Below are 19,047 nucleotides of genomic sequence, written 5' to 3' on the forward strand. Positions count from 1 at the left end.
GGGGAGACAGTTTATTTCACAGTAGTCACTGAAAAGACTACAGAAACTTTATGGAAAAAGCTATGCTACATATGAGAAAGAGACTACCTCAAACAAAGCCTATCTCATGAAGAGATTGTTTAAGCTGCACATGAAGAAGGGAGTATCTATAGCTTTGCACTTGAATGAATTTAATATCATTTTCAGTCAGCTTCAAGCTCAAAAAGCTAAATTTCGATGTGAAAATGAGGGCAATATTTCTCTTATGCTCATTACCGTCCTCATGGGATACTTTCCGTACTGCTATCAGCAACTCTGCACCTAGTGGAGTATTGAACTTTGATGATGTGGTTGGTAGCTTGTTGGCTGAGAAGATTAGACGGAAGTCAATGGAAGGCAACAAGCAGGATGCAGCCTTAAATGTACAAAGGGGCAGCAGATCACAGTCCAGGGGGAAGTTTCAAGAAAGAGGAAAATCCCGTAGCAAGTCCAGGGCATGGAACATTGAGTGTCACTATTGTGGCAAGAAAGGCCACATGAAAAAGGATTGCTACAAGCTTAAAAGAGAGCAAAAGGATAAGAAAAAGAATGCAAATTGGGGTGCAAATTAGAAGGAAGAGAGTCCAAGGGAGGACAAAGGAAAAGTGAAGATCGAGGAGATCAATGCAGTCACACATGATAGTGACAATGACGTTCTCTTCATGTCTAGTTTATTTGCAAAGTTGCTTACCACTTCAGATGATGCATATTCCCATGATTGGATTTTGGATTCTGGTGCTTCATTCCATGTTACTCCCCATAGGGAATGGTTCTCCACTTATGACAGTGGAAAGATAGCTTGTGTGCATCTTGTAAATGACTATGTATGTGACATAGTGGGAGTAGGTGACATAAAGTTTTATTTTGCAAATGGGTCTACATTTATTTTGAAAAATGTGAGATATGTGCCTAAGTTGACCAAGAGTCTCATTTCAACGAGTCAGCTAGATGATGCTGGTTTTCAGACCACTTTGGTTCTGGGAGTTGGAAAATTCAGAAGGGCTCTATGCTTTTGGCCAGGGGTGCCAAGTGTGGAACTTTGTATCCCTTACATGTATTAGGGGTGTTTGATCATGTTGTTGCAATAACCAAGTAGCCAAGCACTTCTTTCTGGCATTGCCGGTTGGGCCATATGAGCCAAAATGGGATGAAACTCTTATGCCGTTTGGGTTATGTACCACATTTAAGTTTCTCTAATTTTGAATTTTGTGAGCACTGTCTCTATGGGAAGCAGACTAAATCAGCCCATAAAAGAAAGGGAAAGAAAGAGTTTGAAAAGCTTGATTTGGTGCATTCAGACGTATGTGGTCCCATGCCTACACGGTCATTAGGCGGGGCTAAATACTATGTGACATTCATTGATGATGCAACTAGGAAAGTGTGGGCTTATGCTATAAGTCGGAAGAGTGATGTGTTCTAGGTATTTCAAAAATGGCTGGCCTTGGTTGAGAATCAGTTAGGTAGAACGCTTAAATGCCTATGGACTGACAATGGTAGAGAGTATCTCTCCCATGACTTTTAGCATTTTTGTGATACACGTGGGATTAAGAGGGAGCTCACATCCCCTCGTACTCCAGAGCGAAATCCAATTACAAAAAAGGTAAACCGTACCATTCAAGAAAGCTTGCAATGCATGCTTTCCAATGCAAGTCTTTCTGGTGGTTTTTGGACTGAGGCAATGAAGACTGCAGTGCATGTGATCAATAGATCACCTAGTAAGAGTTTGGATGGTGGTATTCCTGAAGAGGCATGGAGTGGCAAGAAGCCCTCTTACTCTCATCTGCGTATATTTGGGTGTGAGGCATATGCACATGTGCCAAAAGAGCTTCGAAAGAAGCTAGATCCTAAGTCTAGGAAATGCATCTTTCTGGGTTATGGTGAAAGTGGAGAGATGGGCTATCGTCTCTGGGATCTAGAAGCAAAGAAGACATATGCAGCCATGATGTAGCCTTCAATGAGAAGAAGATGCATAAGGCACCCATGAGGGATGTGGAAATGAGGAGAATCACTTTCCAGGATGTGAATCCACCTGCATATGTTGATAGACAGCAAGCTGTCCATGCACCAAATGTGCAAGAAATGGTACCACCAAGTACTCCCACAAGTATACAATGAAGGGTAGATGATGGATCATCTATTGGTGGAAATGATGAGCCAAATGTGGTTGATATGCAAGTGGGATAGCAAGCTGAAATGCCCTTGAGAAGATCATCTAGAGTGTCGAGACCGCCTGATAGGTTTGTTCCAGGGGTAGACTATGTGATGCTTACTGATTGCGGGGAGCCTTCTTGCTACAGAGAGGCTATGATGCGCGAGGATCAACGCAAGTGAAAGTATGCTATGCAATCAGAGATGAGTTCACTTATAAAGAATAAGACGTGGGACTTAGTTTCATTGCCACATGGAAGGAAAGCATTGCCATGTAAATGGGTCTACAAGATGTAGGTCACAGGTGATGATGTGCCTAGGTACAAGGCCCGTTTGGTCGCTAAAGGATTCAAGCAAAAGAAGGGTGTAGACTTTGATGAGATATTCTCTCCGGTTGTGAATATGACCACACTTAGATGCATGCTTGGCCTAGTGGCAGCAGAGGATATGAAGCTTATGCAGATGGATGTCAAGACAGCTTTCTTGCATGGGGATCTGCATGAGGAAATTTACATGGTGCAGCCAGATGGCTTTAAGAAAAGGGCAAAGAGCATTTAGTTTGCAAGCTGAAGAAGAGTCTCTATGGTCTTAAGCAAGCACCTAAATAATGGTATCAAAAGTTTGATGCTTTCATTCGGTCCCAGGGTTTTAGAAGGAGTGAAATTGATCACTACCTCTACACTAAAAGGGCTAAGGATAATAGCCTGATACTCCTGGCACTATATGTGGATGATATGCCATTAGCTAGCAAGAATACTTATGAGCTAGATGCATTAAAGGCCAAGTTGCATGAGGCCTTCGATATGAAGGATTTGGGACTTGCAGGTCATATTCTTGGTATGCACATCACACGTGATCGGAGTAGGAAACTTCTTTGGCTTTCATAGAAGGAGTATGTTACAAAATTATTGCAGCATTTCAATATGGAGGGGGGGAAGGCGGTGAGTACTCCATTGCCTCCATATGTGAAACCAAGTCATATAGATAGTCCCAAATCAAATGAGGAGAGGGGCATGATGGCCAAGGTTCCTTATGCATCAGCGGTTAAGAGTCTTATGTATGCTATGATAGCTACTAGACCAAACATTGCATTTGCAGTGGGAGTTGTTAGCCGGTATATGGCTAATCCAGGAAAGAGGCATTGGGAGGCAGTTAAGTGCATCATGAGGTACATGAAGGGTACAAAGGAGATGTGCATCTGCTTTGGTAAAAGAGACATGCGTGTACTTGGATACATAGATTCAGACTATGCAGGGCATGTGGATAGTAGGAGATCCACTTTTGGTTATGTCTTCATCTTTGCAGGTGGTGCAGTGTCATGGATGTCTCGTGCACAGAAGTGCATTGCTTTGTCTACCACAGAGGCTGAGTATGTTTTGCAGCCACAGAGGGTTGCAAGGAGGCTATATGGCTTGATCGACTAGTGGGAGATTTGGGGATTCATACAAGTGCACCGATATTGCATAGTGATTCCATGAGTGCTATTCAGCTAGCACAAAATCCGGTCTTTCATGCAAAGACCAAACACATTGAGGTTAGGTACCATTTCATCAGGGAGGTACTTGAGGACAAGCGCATAGAGCTTGTCAAGTTCATACAGATGATAACCCTGCAGATATGCTGACGAAGAGTCTACCTAGTCAGCGGTTTGAGTATTGTCGTGTATTGATGGGCATTGGATAGTATGCTCACTGGTTGTTCTTCCTTAAAGGCACATTGTCCTTTAAGTGGGAGGTTGTGGGGGTTAAAGGTCACTGTGCCTTTACCCCGGTTATGTACAATACTCAAATACATATATAAATGAATGAAAAAGAAGATGAGGGTGTTCTGCACCCACCAAAACCTTGTGTGGCTCTCTGTTTCTCTCTCTCCCTCTTCTGTTTTGCTTCCGTTGAGAGCACTCTCAATAGAGAAAGGCTCATAAGACATGTGACTAGGTAGGAGTCCTAAAAATTGAGGATCACATGCTTCTTCGAAATAGATACCACAAAGATAAGACATTGCAGAGATTGAGAGAAAGAGCTAGATGATCTTATTTATAGGGACACATACTTAAGGCTAGAGCCTCAATCTCTTATTTGTAGGGACACATGCTTAAGGCTAGAGCCTCAATCTCTTATTTCATAGAAGCACCATGACACCATATGACTTCTTGACATCTCGAGTTAAGTTGATCAGTTGCCTTCATGGATCGCCAGTGCATAGGCAATTCAAATGCACGTCTAAGCAAATGAATCAACAAGCTAGTAGCAAAAAATTATAGCTAATATTTGGTTATCCTACCTAGCAGCACCATGACACCATATACCTCCCGAGTCAAGTTAATCAGTTGCCATGGATCCCCAGTGCGCATAGGCAATTCAAATGCACATCTAAGAAAATGAATTAACAAGCTAGTAGCAAAAAATTATAGCTAATATTTGTTGATCCTCCCTAGGGAGTGTCTACGGTGAATGTACCAATGTGAACAAATATGGTGGTCATTTGTGATGAAGAAGCAAGATGGGTGGAAGTAAGGGAAGAGGTGTAATTTTTTAAATGCAAGAATTGTTCAAAGCCAATGTGGAAGTTTCATAAGCGAAATATCATTTACAAAGTCAATCTAGCTGAAGTTGCTCTTCAACTAGAAAAGCTATCATCGCTACTCTTCCACTACACCCTACACATAGGAAAGATCAAGTTCTAGGCCTACATCAAAATTTGGAAGGGAAGTTACTTGCATCCCAATGAATTCATCAATTAGGAACTAATGTAATTGCCAAATGATCTATGGGGTAAGGACATGAAGTAAATTACAAAAGGTTAAAGCACCCATTGTGAAGCAATGTGAAATGAATGTTAGGTATCTAGAGTAGGATGCAAGAGATCCTTGAAGGCAAAGATATCAACAAAGAAGAGAAGAGTGGATGGAAAAATGAATAACCAAACTCGTAAAAGCTTGCCACTAAATCATGAGGAAGCCCAAGCTAGGAGAGAAAGTTGGCAACTTGAGCAATTTGACACCAAATACAATGTTAAGGACAATAATCAGGGAGGAGTAGAAGAAAGACAAGAGACTCAAGGCTTTGCCTCTAAATGGAATCCAGATGTATAACAACACAACAGACAAACAAGTAGTACCCTAGTGAATCCACAAAGGCAAGGGAGGGATCCAAGTTCAATAGTGGGCTTTGCGAGAATGGGAGATTCATTAGAGAGTCCACTAGCAACTCCATGAGCTTTGAATCCTCCAACAATGGTGGAAGGACAAAAGGTGAGGATCAAGTTTCAAGTATATACAGGACAAGATGGGTGAAAATCCTTGTTTTAGTTTGCAGGGTTTCTTGCAGACAATGACAATATTGTCATGCAATATAAAGGAGTACTTATTGTATTTCTTAATGATGTTTATAGAAAAATCCATTGAATGGCTCAACCAATATTTGGACAATCATTTCAGACATGTAATGCATTGAGGGACACATTCTTGAAAAGGTACATGGTTCAACAAGAAAGATGTGATGCTGAAGCTCAACAATATCAAGCAAAAAGTTAAAGCTATGGTGTAGGACTTTGTGAGGGTGCTCATCAATCAGCTGCCCATCATTTAAAGACAAAATAACCCTTTGTTTTTTGTTGCTGAGTAGCCTCATTAACATTGTAGAGTTAAGAAACATGGAGATCACAAATCCGACAAGGATGTGAGACAAATTGTTGCACAAGGCAATTGTGATTGAGAAGGGAGTCATCACTGAGCTCAAAAGAAAGAAAAGGCCAGTCTTATGGAAAATGAAGACAAAGAAGAAGATGCTGAGCTGGTTGTCAAAAAGATATCAATAAAAATAGAAAGGAAGGATCATAAAAGCTTCTCAAAGGGAGGGAATAAGAGAATCTCTTAAAAAAGGAGAAGTTTGGCACACTGAATGGAAAGTGGATGGGCATACCAGCAACAACGAATGCCGCACAATGACAAAGTGCCAATTCAACAAAAGCAAAAGGGTAGTAGAGCTCCACTAGGTAGACAGGGAGGGTAGAAAATCCTATCAAAGAAATAGATGCAAGAATGCCACACATGTTTCTTTTGTGAGAAGGAAGGTCACCAAAAGAAGGATTGTAGATTGCGGTAAGTAGCTAGATATGATGCAAAGGGCATGTGATCAAGATGAGCAAGCACCAACTACAGGCCTAGATTCGGCATGCATTGAAGCAAATGTGGTCACAAGGTCACAACAAACCTAGAAGGACCAAATGAATTAAAAAACCCAAAGAACCTAGGGATTTGGTGGAAAAAAGAAAAGAAGATGGCAACTAAGATTTCTAAGGCATCAAAGCAGAAAGAGCCTTTGATAAACGAAGGATTTGAATGCAGCCACATGATGAATTAGACTATAGAAGAGCCGGTACATAGTTTGAGAACATAGTCAAGGAAAAGGACAAAAGGAAAGGCAATCTAGAAAGTGATGATGAAATGGAAGGCACCCAAGTGTAAACAAAATCAATATAACTTGGGTAAAATTCATTGAATTGAATGTGATAATTTCAATATGTCAACTACTCTTCCATTGCTACTCTAATAAGATGGATGATGATTTTCTACTTTTCCATTATAACTCGGAATACAATTTTTGAAAATAATAATTTTACATGCAACATCTTCATTCCATCTCAAGGTTAGACACTTTGGAAGGTATGCCATTTGTGAATATTGGAGAGAACACAATGTAAACAAATAAAATACAACTAACAACATGATATTACATATGAAGTTCAATCATTTTGGAAGACGTGCTATTTGTGGATATTTTAGACAAAAGATACATCTTTTATGAACATTCTAGAATTCTCGCAAGCTAGAAAGCTTTTCCCTTGATTGCCCTAGGACTTAATGTAAGTATTCACTACCTTGCACGTAAAATTAAAGGCTTGGTTACCTTTCACATGCTAATAGATATCGGCAAGTTGCTACTAGGAATACTTTAAGAATCATGCCATTGAACAATTTTTCTTCACCAAGTGGTAAATGCTATTGAATTCAATAACTTTTTATTGAAGGATGGTTGGGAAGTTTTGAGACTAGTATGTAAGCAATGGCCCAATAGACTTCATTGGTCTCTCTTGCCAAAGGATTTCCAATAAGGATACAAATCCGATGCCACACTTGCTGTACATTTCTTCACTCCATACATGGTGCATGGATAGTATTAATTGCATGCTCCTTGTGGAGATTTGAAAAAGCAAGATTCTGAAGCCTTTCTTGGAAGTTGGTACATAATAGTAAGTGGGTTAAGGATCTTTTGTAGGTAGCCCTACCCATTAGATCATGCAAATACTTATGCCAAGGAACGACGAGGCTTTATTCTATTGATATTAATAGCTTCTTGACATTAATTGAGAGTTTTGTGCTTTAATATGAGTTGATTCATGCCAATACCTGCAATGATATCTTCAACAACTAGCACTCATTATTTATGATATGCACCCTTCCGATGCATCGTGGGCAAAGAGGGGGATGGTAATCTACTGGTATGACTTTTAACGTCCATATACATTCTATGGTATAAATATTTCTAAGACCTTAAAATGCCTTACCACTTGGGCAACAAAAGCATGAACACTTCATCTAAGTGGGTTACCACTTGATGTGATCACCATTGAGATTGAACTCGTCTCCCAATTGTTAAGACATCACTAAATTAGTGAATGAGGTTTGTTGATGCCCTTGCTCCAAGATTTGGATAACTTGCATGATAATTTTACACACTAGCATTAAATATTTATCAAAATTTGCTAGTGCTTAATCTATGTGCTAGTACACATGATGCTTTGGGCTTACTACACGACAGTTCAATTATTGATCAGGTGTAGTAAAGATTCTTGAACTCTTGGAAATTGTATTATTATTGAAATTTGACTAAGAACATAAGAAACTGTAACCTCCTTACCCAAGTGCTTGACACATAAGAGGTGCTCTTTCCCATGATAAGGTTGGATACAATGTTGATGCCTTGGGATTGCCATGTGGTGGTTTGATTAATCTAATGTAATGTTTGTTTCAAGATGCTTTACCTCTAATGTATTGTAATGGGATTGCCATATGGTGGTTTGATTAATCTATGCAATGGTTGTTTCAAGATGCTTTACCTCTTGTAATAACAACCTTTCTTGTTAAGCATAATAAAGAGCATGAAAAGTCATGTATAGCCTCTCTTGTCCCAATGTATAAGAGAAAGCGATGATCATCTCCACGTTTCAAAATTTGTGAAGTGCAAGGGCCTCAACCTCACAATCAAAGCAAATTTTCCTAGACAAGACCCTTTGATATGGGAAGGGGCCACCTTATAATCTAAAGGGTACGAAGGGATTAGATCTAGAATTGATAAAGATAGTTTTATTTTTTGAATATAATAATTAAGAAGATCTGAAGAGGATTTGACTAAGGAGGCTAACAATCAAGGCAAAAGAGTGACCAAATTCTCCATGAATCATTGAGAGATTGCCTCTAGGGTGATGCAATACTACATGTTTGGTTTTCTTGAAGCCATTGTCCTATTTTTACTATCTAACTTGATAGAGTACTAGTACTCTAAAATCATGAACCATTTTCTAAAACCATGATAGAGTACTCTCTAAATATTTTCTTGAAACTGTGGTCCTACTTTTACTATGTAACTTGATAGAATTCTCTTTAAAATCACAAACATAAGAAAGAAAGATCAGAATAGTCCCATATGAAAGGATAGAATAAGTAGACATTACTATTATCCTATGCACTTAAAAAAATGCTCTTTGTTGCAAAGACAAAAATAAAAAATGAACAATCTCAAAACAACACAATCCATTGGTGAGTGAGAAGGCATAGATGTGGGCATTAATGGGTTTCTTATGCACCTTATGCGCTTATGTTCTATAATTCTATTATTAAGATAACAAGTTTTCCCCTTGCCCTTGTTGGGTGATGCTTAAGGAACCGATATATACAAGGAAAGATTGGGCAATGTCCAAGGGTAGTTTTTTAGATGCTCAAATGTAGTTCATTGCATTATGTTAGTCACCAAGTCTTTGTTGTCCTTAGAAACAACAATGTTGAGACTTCTTCAACAAATTTTGGATTCTATCTTTTTATTTTTTGGATATTTTCCCTTAGGAAGGGAGTTCATTCTGCGAGGGGGCCCTTTGCCATAGATATCCAATATTGTAGTTTTTTAGATGCTCAAATGTAGTTCATTGCATTATGTTACTCACCAAGTCTTTGTTGTCCTTAGAAACAACAATGTTGAGACTTCTTCAACAAATTTTGGATTCTATCTTTTTATTTTTTGGATATTTTCCCTTAGGAAGGGAGTTCATTCTGCGAGGGGGCCCTTTGCCATAGATATCCAATATTGTAGATTTCCTTATCATGGACTTGTAGTAGTAAGAAACATAAAAGAGAGAGGTTCACTTGAAGTAGATCTGCATATAGCTCTCCCTCTACTCCATGAATGTAGGCCTAGGGCCCTACCCATTTGTTTGGCCACCTTTTGTAGGGGTTTTTTCAGGGCCTTCCCCCCTGTTAATATGATATGGCCGTTTTATTTAAAAATAAAATAAAAATAAAATATTGTTGTATCTGTCAATAACTGGACTAGTTGAAGGACCTCACAATTGTAATGGGAAGGGCTCGAACCCTCGTTTTGTTAGTTTTTCTCGTTGATAATGGAATGCTAGGCTAGATTTGTGATTTTGGGCAATGTTGCTACAATAATCTGGCTTCCACAATAGCGATAGCATGCAAGGGTAGTTGCACTTGCTGTGAAGAGCATTTCCTTAGTTTGAAGTTTGTGCGGGCGTCCTCCTAGAGGGCAAGAGTTGGTGTGTGTGGGTTCACAGCACTTGTGCGGCCATGTCCCAAAATCGCTTGTGGTTGTCCTCACCTATTCACACCAGAGTGGCTACAGACCTGTCATAAATGTAAGGACGGATCATTATTGGAGGGTGGTGTGAACTCCACGCCCGCGAACCGCTTTGATTCATGGATGGTGCTGAACTTTTAGTTTGGGCTGGGTTGGAAGATCCTCAGGGGGCGGGGGGTGGCAACTTTTCCAGGAGGATAACTCAAACGAGCAAAGTTTCTATCGTTGGCCATTGAACCCAGACACATGAGTCAATGCTTGCTTGAGGTGTGGTTTTAGCGAGCGCAAGACCATGACATGGATGCACACACGCACGCACGTACACGCGCACTTGCGTGCAAACACAATGTGAGATTGTCTCGCACACATGCACGCACTCACACGATCACACAATTCTGAGTGTCCAGTACACGTGTGCAGAAAGAGACACGTGTGCACGCTCATGCAGCTTGCACACTCTCGATTCGACTCGGATGAACAGTCTTGGAGAAGTTTGCCCAGGAAATCTTGGAAAATCAATTCTATCTCATCGCATCAGCCTCACAAAATTTGCGATGATCATCTGTATAGTTGCGGAATTTTTTGTAGTTGCTCGCAGCATTACTTCTCAGTGGAAGAATCCGGCCATGACGTTTACGAAATTTGCAGTTGCCGTGGAAAATTCAAGAGTCTATGGACGCAATCCTCGCATTCCCTGCACGCGGCAATCGCTTTCAGGGATCAGTTTCGGCAAAAAGATGGCAGGCTTTTGGGCGAGTGGAAGTGGAGATCGCAAGGAACAACCGCGTTGTTGATGTGGGTGCGATGTAGAAATCGGTGAGGCTCGCAAAGCCTGAGGGTAGATGTCTGTCTCACTCACAGAAGAGGCGCAGGTCGCATCGTTGTGCCAGATCGAAGGATTTATTTTTCCGTAATGGATCCGCCAGGATAATTGCGAGGCTTCACGAGGCACAATCCCACTTCCTGCGCAGGACATGCAGCTCAGACGATAGCTGTTCCCTCGGGAAGTGGTGGAGAACTGAAGGGAGCACACGGAATGCTGATGTAGGAGTGAAAAGGCTCTGCAGCATGTCTCGATTGGCTCCGGTGGAGTTTCTCAATTCCGAAGCTGCGCTAGGCCATCGTGACATTTTGGCGGGCTTCCTCAGGTTTTGATTGAAAGGAAGAGCAACAGGAAAGAAATGGCAACGAAGCGTGCATGCCGCATGGGGCAAATTTGACAACTGCCGATCGGTGGGACGCGTTGCATTGAAGCGGTCATTTCTGGCAGAGCCGCTCAAAGTTGAGTGAGGGAACGCAGCGCACAACCACCGTTGCGAAGGGACATATACGAAGGATGGACTGGAGGCTGGACCATTGACTGGAGAGGGGGCAGGGCGAGAGGGGACCAGAATCGTGATGCTTGAGGGCTCTGGGGGCCACGCCCACTCGCGCAGGGCAGGGGGCTACTGGTAGTGCGTGTGCTGCTGCCAGGGTGGTGGGAGGCCGACGTAAGTAGATGCAGCTGGACACGAGAGCGCGAGTGGGGGAGAGAGAGAGAGAGAGAGGGGGGGGAGGGCAGAAGGGGAAGGAGCTTGGTTGGGAGGGCAGGGCAGTGCCACAAGCAGACAGCGCCAGACAGGAGAGAGATGTTTCCTGGTAGGATGCTGCGGGAGGGCGACGGGTGTACGGTGCGGGGCGCGATGATGATGGAGTGGTAGGGGTAGATGGGAGGTAAATGGAAGGGGGGTGAGATGATGAGAGAGAGGAGGAGGATGAAGATTTGTCCGAGGTTTGGGCTCACTCGCGAGCTGCTGCATCGCGACCTGAAATATATGGGTTAGCGGGAGCGAGAGAGAGAGAGAGCACAGTGCAGGTTTTGCTACAGAGAGATTTGATTGGGACGGTGAGGCAGGACGACGCAGAGTTGGCGTTGGAAGCAGGAAGCTCGCCATAGCGAGAGAGAGAGAGAGAGAGAGAAGGAGAAGAAGAAGAAGGAGAAGAGTTTTTTACGTCGTAGCGAGAGAGAGAGAGAGAGAGAGAGAGCTCGCCATAGCCAGATAGAGAGCCATCGAGAGAAAGAAAGAGAGACAGAGAGAGAGAGAGAGGAAGCTCGCCATAGCCAGATAGAGAGCCATCGAGAGAAAGAGAGAGCGAGGAGGATTGCGGAGCTCTCGTATCCCGCCATAGCCAGATAGGGCGCTACCCAGCTTGCGGAGCTCTCTCTCGCCATAGCCAGATAGGGAGGCTTCCACCAGCTTACGGAGCTCCATCACACATCCCACAGCCAGGTAGAGAGCCAGCCATCGAGGGATCAGAGCAAGGAGGATTGCCGAGGTTGGAGGTAGAGAGAGCTCGCGGGGAGGTCGATGGCGCCATAGCCAGGGAGGGAAGGATTGCAGAGGTTGAACGAGAGGGAGAGAGCTTGCGGAGCTCAATCTCGCCATAGCCATAGTCAGCGAGAGAGACGAGGGCGTAGCTGGAGAGAGAGGGGGGAGAGCTGGAGCTGGCCATAGCCACAAACAGAGAGACAAAGGAGATTGAAGAGGGGGAGCTCGCCATCGCCATAGCTCACTTTCTGCAAAAAGTGGTTTTCGTGCACCATTTTCTTCTTCTTCTTCCTCATTGCTTCCTTCCCGTTTGACCATCCATCTCTCCGTCCATCCTCCTCTCTCTCTGTGTCCGCGAATTCCTCTTCCCTGTTGACTCCCCATGCACCCCCCCCCCCCCCCCCCCCTTTGAATCCACCATGGGTCTCCATTCCCTCGGCTCCCCCTCCCTCACCAACTTCCTTTCCTCCCTCCCCCCCCCCGCGCTGATTCTTAGCTTCCCACATTCTTCCATTTTGCTCAATTCTTCCTGGCTGCGTGCCTTCCCCCACCGGAATCAATGGAGCAACGTCGTTCCGCGCTTTGCAGCTCCTTGATGTCGGATTAGCAATCAGACAGCTGTATCGGAGAGATGGTTCCGCGGTTTGCTCAGTGATGTCGGATTAGAAAGCAGAAAGCTCTATCGGAGAGATGGGTCAGTGCTATGGCAGGCCTCCATCAGTGAAAGACTCACGTAAGGACTCACGGCAAGGTGACAAGGTACGCAATAGCCGGAGCTCGGGCACACGCAGAGAGAATGGAACATCTGGGAATCGGGCTTCAAAGTCTTCTTTTACGGTATCGCCATTACCCTCAGCCAGCCCACTTCCTACCTTCTACAGTCCTTTGCCTAGCACAAGCTCAGCTCCTAGCCCAAGCCCTTCCACGCAGTTTGGCACCTCCCCTGCTCGCTCTACGCCCAGACGCTTCTTCAAACTACCCTTCCCCCCCCCTTCTCCAGCCAAGCACATCCAAGCTTCTCTTCTCAAAAGACACGGTGCCGCAAAGCCCAAGGAAGGACCTATTCCCGAAGGAGTTGAGCAAGAGACGCCCCTCGAGAAGCATTTCGGGTACTCCAGGAGCTTCTCCACCAAATATGAGCTGGGACAGGAGGTGGGTCGTGGCCACTTCGGTCACACATGTTTCGCAAGGGTCAAGAAAGGCGCACTCAAGGGGCAGGCTGTGGCTGTCAAAATTATAGCGAAAGCTAAGGTGATTGCTTAGTTACATTAATCGCAATTTATTGCAATCTATGGAGCGATAAAACTTCATCAAAAAGTCTCCGCATGCTGGTTAAAGTTGGTCTTTTCTGAATGCTTTATGCAATTGTGTGCGACGAATGGAGAGCTCTGATATGTTGGCATCTATCGCAGATGACAACAGCCATTGCAATAGAGGATGTAAAGAGAGAGGTGAAAATACTGAGGGCATTGTCAGGACATGAGAACCTAGTACAATTCTATGATGCTTGCGAGGATAACCACAACGTTTATATCGTTATGGAGTATGTACTTCTTCTCAATTATCGAGTATTAGTTGAACCTTGCAGCTGGTTTGCTAGTTTTTCAGTTTGCATTCTTACGAAGAAGCTACCAGAGTTTATAACTTTAGACAAAAATTCATGAACATCAATTTTCTGCGAAATGTCTTCTCCTTCCGAACCTAAAGCAGCAGATAAATAATGCTTGGAAGATACAAGAACAAATAATCTCGAGAAACTGAGGTGGGATGGAACATACTTATTTGATTATTCAAAAGACCGACCATCTCGAATGCGGGCACAACATCTTCACGTCAAACGGGAAGAACTGCATATGCGATCAACGAGTAGGGAAAAGAATTGAGGTTGTTAATCTCATACAAAGATTCGTTTGGCTCTCTAAACAGGCCTCTTGTGCTTTTTAAATCTCTTGATAAATGCACTTCCTAGGGTTGACCCTTGATTTTCAAATTATCTCACTCATGAGCATCCTGAGTCATGCCTCTCGTTAATGCCTATTTTTCCACATGTTGCCCCCTTCAGCCTTTGTTGTTGCCTAGAGTATCTCGTATGATTCCATAGCTTGTGTCGGGTTGGGCCCAGCTAGAATGCTCACGAGTTTGAGCACATACCTAGCAATTCTCAATTGCTTCAATCTGGATCGTCACACATGGAATGATTGTAAGAAATCCTAGATTTACTATATTTAGAAATGTGCTAAGGAATAGAAAGGAGACTGAAATAGCAGAGAACAAGGAATAATTGTATTGCTTGAGTGTCTATAGTGTATCTGTAGTGTCATCCAGACAATTGGGCCTCTCTTATATAGAGAGTGAAGAGTCACACATGAAAAGGTGTGTACTCCAAAGTGTATGTGCATGAAGAGGTGTGTATCCCTTGTGAAGGGTGTGACCCTTGATGAGAGGGTACATTACAATAGGAATGTCTCTTCAATAGAATGTCTCTTGTGAAGGGTTGTGCCTCATAGGAAGTGTCCCGTCGAAAGGGCATACCCTTCCACAAGTGTCCATCCATCAAACCATCCATAAGTCTAGATATAGAGAAAGGAATACGTCACAGATGGTGACATCCCCTCCCACTCAAAATAAGACCCTGGTGCAGATAATGAACTGATGTAGAAAATATCACGTAAATTCTGAAAATACTGCTGTAAAATGTCAGGGTACTGCTGTAAGTCTTCATCAGATTGCCAAGTAGCGTCGGAGTCGTCCAGATCTCGCCAAAGAACAAGGAATTCTGTGATAAGTCGATGTCGTGTCTCTCGCTGTCGATGGTCCAGAATACGCTTAGGAATAAGGAGAACATAATCGTCTTCGATTTCTGGGACATAATCACTTGCAGGAGGAACTGCTTCATCGCTTGGAATGTATGTCTTTAGCCAAAAAATATGAAATGTCGGATGGATTTTACCCCATGATGGTGGTAATTCCAATTTGTAACTTAAAGGTGAATTTTTCTTGGCGATCCGGAAAGGTCCATAGTATCTTGGGCGCAACTTAGGAAACACAGACTTAACCGTCTTAAAGCGATGTGGGGCTACAAATAATAGAACCATGTCACTAGTGTCAAATTCCAAGTGACGTCGATGTTTGTTGACAGACCATTGATACCGCTCTTCTTGCATTTCTTGAACCAGTTGATCGGCTAGGGCCACTCGATGTTGAAGTACAAAATTCGTTGGTACAATTGGAGTGTGTCCATAAGCTACTTGGAATGGAGTCATGCTGATGGCACTATGGAAAGAGTTATTATAAGCAAACTCAAGGAGTGGTAGATACTCTTCCCAAGCTACCAGGCGTGACTAAATATAATGTCGAAGCATTTCTTCCAGAACTTGGTTGACTCTTTCAGTCTGACCATCTGATTCTGAGTGGTAGGCTGATCTGAACAGTAGAGTTGTACCCAAAGATTCGAACAGTGAAATCCAAAAGTAACTGGTAAACTTAGGATCTCTGTCGGATATGATATTCTTGGGCAATCCATGGTGTCGGAAGATGTGTTGTATGAAGAGTTTGGTGATGTCCGGAGCCTGTGCACTGCTTTTGCAAGCAACAAAGTGTGCCATTTTGGACAATCGATCAACAATTACCATAATCTGAGTGTTACCTCTGGAGGATCGTGGTAGTGTTGTAATGAAATCCATGGAAATACTTTCCCATCTTTCAGTTGGAACTGGAAGAGGCTGAAGAAGTCATGCTGGAAGTCGTCGGCTTGCTTTCATTTGCTGACAAGATAAGCAACATGTAACCATTTTGATGACGTCGCTTTTCATCTGAGGCCAATAGTATGTTGCACTGAGTAACCTATAAGTCTTGTTGATGCCTGGATGGGCAGCATAAGGAACTACATGATGCTCTTTTAACAAAAGACGTCGAACATCCTTGTCATGTGGTACACAGACGCAATCTTGATAATACAGAAGGTCATCCGTATAAGAAATCTTCTGTTCGGAAGTCGAAGGTTGATCTTTTGAAAGAACTTGTACTGCAGTGCCGAAGTCTTTATCATTGAAATATTTTCCTTTGAATGAATTCGGAACATCCACAGATAATGTAGAGATTACCATAGCTGATGCTAGAGTCAACCTGTTGAGAGCATCTGCAACTACATTGCGTAGTCCTGGAATGTACTCAATGGTCATGTGAAAGTTGGCCAGAAACTCAACCCAGCGTGCTTGTCGAGCGTTCATGACTGGCTGAGTAAAGATATACTTTAGAGAGTGATGGTCTGTCTTGACCACCGAGTTGGCTCCCATGAGATAATGTTTCCAAGAGCGATAAGCATGTACAACAGCAAGAAACTCCTTATCATAAACCGGGTATCGGGTTTGGATATCATGTTTATGGTTGTCAAAAGCAATAACTCTGCCTTCTTGCATCAACACTGCTCTCTGTTTCGGGAAGCTACTGAAAAACTGCTGTGCTTTTCAATAATTCGGACACAGGAGCTGCGATTTCGGAAAATTGATAGACCTTTGTATGGTAGAAGTTTGCCAATCTGAGAAAAGAGCGGACATCATGAACATTCTTAGGAGTAGGCCAGTTTTGGATTACCTCGACCTTCTTGGGATCCACAAAGATGCCTTGAGCTGAAATAACATGTCCTAAATATTCGAGTTGGGTCTTGAAGAACTCACTCTTCTCAATGTTGATGTAGAGAGAATTTGCACGGAGAACTTCAAAAACTTGGTGAAGGTGTTATTTGTGCTCATGTAGGGATTTGCTGAAAACGAGGATGTCATCGAGGTAAACGATGACGAACTTATCGAGGAAAGGCCTGAAGATGTCGTTCATTTGTTTCATGAATGTGGCCAGGGCAATGTTTAATCCAAAAGGCATGACCAGACATTCATAGTGTCCATACTTTGTTCGAAAAGCTGTCTTGTACTCATCGCCTTCTCGTATGCGAATTTGATGATAACCTGAACGAAGATCAATCTTTGAGAATTGTGTTGCGTGTAGAAGTTGATCGAAGAGGTCATCGATGCGAGGCAATGGATACTTGTATTTATAGTGAGCTTGTTAAGGGCTCGATAGTCGATGCGGAGGCGCATTGACTTATTCTTTTTTTCCACAAGTAGTACAGGAGATCCGAAAGGGCTGTGACTGGGCCGAATGTGACCTTTGTCGAGGATATCGGTGACCTGTCTTTGGATTTCTTCATTTTGAGTGTAAGAAACCCGATAAGGAGGTTTCGACGGTGGATTACTGTCGGGAATAAGTTCGATTGGGTGATCCACTGGTCGTTGAGGTGGTAACTGCTTTGGCAATTCCCGTGGAAAAATATCCAGGTAGGGCTGGAAAAAAGGTTGGTTGAGGTATTCAGGAGGATCCTTTGTTAGTGTCTCCTCTACTGCCGTAACCAACAGAAGTGAAGTCTTTACTTGACGTTTACGAACCCACTTCTTTACTTGTAGGACAGAGGCAATTGGGGTTGAAGGAGAGTCCCTAGAACCAGTTAGCTCAATAAGTTTTCCCTGGTGGACAAATTGGATAGTATGGCTGCGAAAACTGATCGATGGATCATAGTCGTAGAGCCACTGTTGTCCAAGTATGACATCGTACCGAGAAAGAGGCACGATGTCGAAGTTCAACTTGTCCGTATAATGTTGGATGCGAAAAGTCAAGTTTTTGATCCTGGTGTTGCACAAGAAGGTAGTTCCATCTGCGAGTTCAATCTGATAGTCCATGAGACTAGGACTGGTGGTCAGTTGAAGTTTGTCGACCATTGAACTAGCTAGGAAGTTATGAGAGTAGCCACTGTTGATGAGGATAGTGACCGTTGTTCCACGAATCGATCCTTGAACACAAAGTACTTGAGTGGCCAGGGAAGGTTCGGGGTTGCTAGCAAGGCTCAAGCGGATGGTATTTGCCATTGGAACAGCTTTGCCTTTCTTGTCTTGTGCTGGGGTAGCATCTTCTGTTTAGGAAGTGCTAGGTTCCATATTGGAATTTTGCTTTGGTCGCTTGGGAGAATTGAACCATCTATGGTCGCCTGTACAGATGGTACAAAGTCCTTTTGTGCTGGAGTTGTTCTTCTTGTCAGTGGCCACAACGGTGATGACTTTGTGAAGAAGAAGAGGCGCGATCCTTGGAGGAGTGCTTCTGTTGGAATCTAGCATATGATTTTTGAGACTTGTGGGGATCTTGAGACTGTCGCTGACCTTGATTACCCGAGGCTTTTCTAAACCTGGGGTTATCTTGAGGGCGAGCACCTTTGGCCATAGTAGAGTCCTGTGTTCGATTAGCACTCTGCTTCCCTGTGTTTTGAAAATCTGTTATGCGCTCTGCGTAAGTAATAGCGCCAGCTGTGGTGGTGATGTTTGCTTTAAGGACATCAATGCATAACGAGGGATTTAGGCCTAAGATGAAAGCATGAAGGCGATCATCATCAGTTCCCATCAATCTCCAGCACCAATGTGGTGAACTGAGAGATGTAGGAAGACAGGGAGCCTGTTTGCTCCAACTATCGGAGTTTTGAACGTGCTTGGAAGTCCGCATTGGCAGATATGAACTGCTTACGGAGCATGTGTTCAAAACGTTCCGAGGTTAACACACTTTTGCCATCCTTTAAGCATCTTTGCCACCATAGGAAAGCTGTATCCTTGAGGAGGGAGGCTGCCAAGGCAATCTTTTTGCCTTCAGTGAGGTCAACAGTATCA

General features: G+C 43.3%; 1 protein-coding gene across 2 annotated transcripts in view; it reads left to right on the plus strand.

Annotated features, from left to right (window-relative positions):
• The first annotated feature begins 12,776 nt into the window (after window positions 1-12,776).
• The window catches only part of LOC147906116 (CDPK-related kinase 7-like), a 45,880-nt gene continuing 39,609 nt past the window's right edge, over window positions 12,777-19,047 (plus strand). The window contains exons 1-2 of one of the 2 annotated variants that reach the window (XR_015541278.1): window positions 12,777-13,597; window positions 13,759-13,889. Coding sequence is in view for 1 of the 2 variants with exons in the window: in XM_087376572.1 (XP_087232698.1) it covers window positions 13,037-13,597; window positions 13,759-13,889 (692 nt within the window). In the remaining variant the exon portion in view is untranslated. The remainder of the gene's footprint in view (window positions 13,598-13,758; window positions 13,890-19,047) is intronic. The other variant, XM_087376572.1, reaches the window with a different exon arrangement.

This window comes from Dipteris shenzhenensis, chromosome 1 (assembly GCF_047967505.1).
Source record: "Dipteris shenzhenensis isolate YYH24624 ecotype China chromosome 1, Dip_SZ_1.0, whole genome shotgun sequence".
NCBI classification, from domain to species: Eukaryota; Viridiplantae; Streptophyta; class Polypodiopsida; order Gleicheniales; family Dipteridaceae; genus Dipteris; species Dipteris shenzhenensis.